The 6000-nt window shown below is 36.2% G+C and overlaps 1 protein-coding gene across 2 annotated transcripts in view; it reads left to right on the forward strand.

The window, feature by feature from the left end:
• Positions 1–5580, forward strand: part of SEMA3E (semaphorin 3E) — a 131176-nt gene extending 125596 nt beyond the window's left edge. For both annotated transcript variants that reach the window (XM_068189557.1, XM_068189558.1), the window contains exons 16-18: positions 760–827; positions 2356–2495; positions 4090–5580. In XM_068189557.1, the coding sequence (XP_068045658.1) occupies positions 760–827; positions 2356–2495; positions 4090–4542 (661 nt within the window). In that variant the 3' untranslated portion in view covers positions 4543–5580. The remainder of the gene's footprint in view (positions 1–759; positions 828–2355; positions 2496–4089) is intronic.
• Positions 5581–6000: the final 420 nt, after the last annotated feature.

Here is a 6000-nt window from a genome sequence, read left to right on the forward strand (position 1 = left end):
CTTCTGGGAACACATCATATAATAATAGATTTTTTTTTCTGTAAATGCAATAAAAAACTCAAACCTCAAAAGTCAGAAGTATTTTTCTTTCAAAAGGACTTGTATTTTTTCCAGGTCAAAAATAGGGCTTACATGTTCCAACCACAGTTCTTTCACCAGTTCGCTTTCTAGGCATAGGCATTCATGAATGTGCATATTTCCCTGTTGAGAAAAATGAGCTCAGTAACTGTCTGGTACAAAGGTGAAATAAAATAAAATATTTCTTCCACATGTTGAGATTCTCAAGTGAAAAAAAAAAAAGAAAACCAACAAAAAAAAACCCATGAGAGTAAAGAATAAAAGAAGTACCATTCACCTACATGGGAAACTGTGGTAAATTAAAAAAGGAAACTTTCTTTCCTTTCTGGAGAGAGAGAGAGAGAGAACTCAGAGTAAAGGTCCCTATGACTGAATGTTACCCAGTCAGTTCAAAGGATCTTGTTTTCGTATTTATAACATTAGTATAGTTATATATGAAATGGACACATAATTGTACCTCTTCTCCAGACAAGAATATTTCTTTTTTCAGACACATGACTCTCAGTAGGTTGAGTAGAGACAAAATACTGATTTATAAATGAGCACTTCTCACAACAATGGTAAATTGTATGCAATCAAGGTTTAATTTCTTAAATTTTAATTGAAGGCTAGTTTAGCATAAACCAAACAGCATGTAAGCTAAACATGTTCTCTCAAATAATTCCACTTTTTTCCCTCCAGACGTTTCCGCAGACAAGACGTTCGGCACGGAAACGCAGCGCAGCAGTGCTTTGGCCAGCAGTTCATTGGTAATCTATTCACTCACGTACAAATGCTTGTAAAGGTCTGGAACAGCCAGCACAGGGTTTGCCAAGAGCACGAGCCAGACCATGATCTCACCTGCTGTTTTCACTGGCATGTTCCTACCATGTTCTTCTAGGAGCCATGGGGCTGAGCCCCTGCCATCCAGGTCTAAGGGTGACTGTCTCAGTGGCAGGCCAGGTGCATCCCAAAATGTTCATGTGCTGCTGCAGCACTGACATTCAGACTAAAGACGTGGAGAATGCATCCCAATGGCTTCCAACAGGAAAAAAAAAAAAAAAAAAAAAAAGCAGAAAGATGTGGCAGGGATAAGAAACAATGGATCTGCATTCTGAAATGTGTATGAATAGTCAGGACAGTTAGAATTTAAGAACAGGCATGAGCAGTTACATGACAGAATAAAAATGTGTATTTATGATCAAGTTTTCTCTTAAGAAAAATAAGATATGGTACTGCTATCCAAACCTTGAAAAGTGAGGTTTTCAAACATGGGTATTGGGAATAGAAAACCAGAAAGAAAACAATTGCATGGAAATGCTCTGTATTTTGCAGGATAATACGCAATATTTTTATAGAAGAAAAAATAAAACATAAAATAAAACATAAAAGTTTCTTCTAGAATGATATCCAGAGAAATACTACTTAAAATATTTATATATATATATATATATATATATATATATATATATATACACACATATATATTTTACCAGAGAAAGCTTCATTAAAATTGAAGTCCATTAGAGAATATTGAGGATATTGTACATTTTGGAAAATTATATTCCAATATTAAGTGCTAATTCTTCCACAAGTTTGAAATACAACAGAGAAACAACAACTATATAAAACAGTGTATTTTTTTAGGGTATAAAGGTATTTGGGCTCAAGAATCTTTCTCACTATTATGGAATAAGATGATTTCATTAATGAGGCAGCTGGTTTTGTCCAGTGTAACAACTGGTTTATCCTCCTCCAGATGTTTTGTTGTATTGAGAACCAGAATTAAATTTTGATTTAATTCATTCACCTTGTTTTTATTAGCACCCTTGGGCCCAAACTGTATATTCAGTTAACACATGTATAGCATGAATATGTATAATATTGGTTAGAGTATTTATAGTATCCTTCTGCTAACAGTTATGTGCTGTAATTATCCCTAAAAAAATGAACTTTTTTATTATATTTAAAGATGTTTTGAATCTTCCTGTTTCACTGAGTGAAAATGAAATTAACTACTCATAAGAACCAGGCACAAGCAATTAGCTGTGTGAAAGGCTGAGATCTGTTTCTCTATAATCTTAGATGAGTCACAGCACAATTTGGTCAGATGCTGTGAAAGCCTGAGATGATGGGAAAATTAATTTAGCCGGTCAGATCTTCCTTAAACATTACTTTTCATTCACTGTCTGGTTGGATCTGAATTAAGCTTTACTTCTGAAAGTAAATATACCCTGAACATGGAGTGTAACAAGTACTTGCAGTAAGACATTTTTGAAACATTTGTTTCCCTTCCAGGTGAAGTTCTGGAGAAGACTGAGGAGCGACTTGTTTATGGAATAGAGTACAACAGCACCCTTCTTGAATGCACCCCTCGGACCCTACAAGCAAAAGTAATCTGGTTTGTCCAGCGAGCACATGAAACTAAGAAGGAAGAGGTAAATATTCTTATAGACTAACTTTTTTCAATAAAGGGCCTGTTGTTGGGAGCATTACATCTTCACTGAATTTCTGCCACCAGTTGCTGAAATGTGTATGGGTGTCAGGGAAAATCACTATGTTCATCTGGTCTCTTGAATTAATAGACCAGAGAATTTCACCTGGTGTTTGCATTCAACATCTTGAAAGCAGATGTTACATGTAGTGAAGCTAATTTAAGATCTCAAAACAAAGGAAAATCCATCACTTCTCTTGGTATGTTTTTGCAGGGAAGAAATGTGCATGTATTATTTCCAATGTTAGTCTGTCTTAACTTCTATTCATTCTTGCTGCCTCACTCATTTATTACAATTTTTTTTGCAAAGGTGTGTTGGTGGATTCTCTGCCTCTTTTATGTGTATTTTACCATTATGAAAGTACTTCATGAGTGCTATTGTATTCATTCCTCAATGCCTCTCTGACACACATCAATGTATTTATCACTGCCGTGTAGATATGTCACTATAGGGCCCAGTAAAAAAGTCCCCATCTTTCTAATAAGTATCTTATATCCTCATCTTTCTTTAAGTACTGAAAGGTAAAAATAAGGTCTGGAAACTCCTCTCCTCTAGGCTGGCAACCCCAGCTCTCTCTTTCTTCATAGGAGGAGTGCCCCATTCCTCTCTTCATTTTTTTGACCCTCCTCTGGTCCCACTCTAACAGGTCCATGTCTGCCTTGTACTGAGGATCCCAGACCTGGATGTTGCGCTCCAGGTGAGGGCTTACCAGAGCAGAGTGGAGGGAGAGAATCACCTCCCTTGACCTGTTGGCCACACTTCTTGTTATACAGCACAGGATACAGTTGGTTTTCTATAAGTGAACGTGGCCAGCTCTCATCCAGTTACTCGTCCCTCAGTACCCCCAAGTCCTGAGTTCATTCTCTTCAGGGCTGCTTTTGATCCCTTCATCACTCAGTACTTCTGCTTAATTTCATCACCTTACTTTTAAATGAAAAGCTGTGGATACAATTTTCCTGGCCACTCCTGCTGCTGGATTAGACGGCTCAGTGCTCCCTGCTTGCCAACATCTGTGAGTGTCTTGTAGTCAGTAGTGTAGCACTCAGGAGCTGTAGAAGGAATTCAAATAGCAGATTCAGAACTGAGGCTTTAAGATCACAATGGTCCTGCAGTTAGATATGCAAGTACATGTATGAAAGTCTCCTCAAAAGCATACCAGTCTACAAGAGAATTCACAGGGATCCTTATTAAAGGTCACCTGGCAAATGTCCTTTTTTTTTTCCCATCCAGTAGATTATTTGCAAAACTTATTTCCCTCTACAATTAAAACATGGCTCTGTCTGCTTCACTATATGTTCTTTCATGCTTCCCAGATTCTTTAGATTGTTCTGCATTTGCAACTCAATCTCTTCTTTACTTCAAATAAATATTTTTGTTATTACAAAAACACTATGAATTAAAAATTTGTAGATCTCTACTCTTCCTCTCAAAATTTAGTATTACAGTCATGAAAGTACAGTTCAGATATAATTGAATTGGTTTAATGTAATAGCAAAGGTCTGTGCTCTGTAACTGCATTTTATGGGTTTTTTTTCAGGTGAAGACTGATGATAGAATAATAAAAATGAACCTTGGCCTTTTATTCCTGAAGCTGCATCGACTGGATGCAGGGACTTACTTTTGTCAGACAGTAGAACACAGCATTGTTCACACTGTCAGGAAAATCACCCTGGAAATAGTCGAGGAAGAACGTGTAGATGAAATGTTCAATAAAGACTATGAGGAGGAGATCCCTCACAAAATGCCATGCCCAATGCAGAGCAGTATACCTCAGGCTTCAAAGCCATGGTATAAGGAATTTCTTCAACTGATAGGTTACAGCAACTTCCAGAGGGTGGAAGAATACTGTGAAAAAGTGTGGTGTACAGATAAGAAGAGAAAAAAGCTGAAAATGTCTCCATCTAAGTGGAAATATGCCAGCCCTCAGGAGAAGAAGACAAGGATCAGGCCAGAGCATTACCGGTTGCCCAGGAACATAGCTGACTCTTGATGGACAAAATCCATCCACTGTTTCTGAGCAAAATTTTATTTGGACTTAAGAGGGAGAAATCAGTCCTGGTTTGAGTAAATTTCACAGGTTTATATATTTAAAATATTGGACTTAAAACAAAAATGCTATGGTAAGTTATATTGTACACTCATGATGACTGTTTAGAAGCATTTTAAACAAAATCTTCTCAACTAGCTGGTTCTAAGTAAGTAAATGCAATCAGTTTTACATTAGGGAGGATGTGACAATCTTCAGGTTTTGAGTGCTTGAATCAGTTTCCTGTGTGGATCGTGCTTGCGCTGTATATTGTTGCACATGATGGCATATTTAACAAATTCAAATAGCTAAAACATTCACAAGTGGATGAAAAGTATGAGATATCTTTTCTTTGTTTCACAAATTTCTCATGCTTCTGAAAGCAGCACATCTTAAGATCTTATTCCTTTTGATTGTGACCTGTCTGAGTTCATCACTGAGAATGAGTTGTGTTAATACAGAGTACTGCTACTTCTAAAGATAATGAAGGGAAATCCTATTTACTTCCCACCTTTTTTTTCAGTATCAGCCATTTATGAAGTGCAGTGTGCTCACACAGCTAAATAATATTGCCTAGTAACTTCATGTAAGCCACATGCATGCTGAGAACACAGAAAGAATGAAATTCATCAATTTATCTATATAAGAATTTGAAATAATGGTTTAGATACAAAACGAGTCCATCTTGTGTCGGTACATTGCTTTAGTGGTGACACGAATTAAGGCATCGCCCTCTTGTGGCAAAAGAAAGCGAAACCCGATATTTAAATGACTTTTCTGAAGAAATATGTATAAGCAAAGTATAACCGAGATCCCCAGCTGGTTTGCTTTCAGCAGACACTTTTAGTCTCCGTGTGCTAAAGCCACAGATTTAGAAGGCAGTGTTGCAAGTAATTTATACTGGAAAGGCAGCATTTTAAATAAGTGATGCTTTATGTTGTTAATGTACTTTTGGGGTAAAATGCAGTCATAAAAGGTTAGGAGGCAAATTAAACACAAAACCAGCATTATGCAGCTGTGTTTCTATAGTTTCAAGATGTGGTCCACATAAACCTTTTTCTGATGTGTGATCTCTGTTCGAAAGGGCTGCTTTGCTCCTTTTGTGAGTGATAACAGGAAAGGAGATCAAAAGAACTAAGTTGCTTACAATCTAGGTCTATCAAGACTGACTTAAAAAAAAGTATATCTATATACACACACACACACACATATATATATATTATATATATATATATATTTATATATATATATATATATATATATGTAAGGAAAGCTTGTTTTAAGAAACCAGGTTCAGAAAATGCAGAAAACCTAGCATTTCAATACCTGAGAAATTTAATATTACAATATGAATTGGATTGGGAATTTTTTAAATTGAAAATTAAAATAAGAAAGGGAAGTTAAACACAAGCATAAATACAA

This window comes from Anomalospiza imberbis, chromosome 5 (genome assembly GCF_031753505.1).
Source record: "Anomalospiza imberbis isolate Cuckoo-Finch-1a 21T00152 chromosome 5, ASM3175350v1, whole genome shotgun sequence".
Classification (NCBI taxonomy): Eukaryota; Metazoa; Chordata; class Aves; order Passeriformes; family Viduidae; genus Anomalospiza; species Anomalospiza imberbis.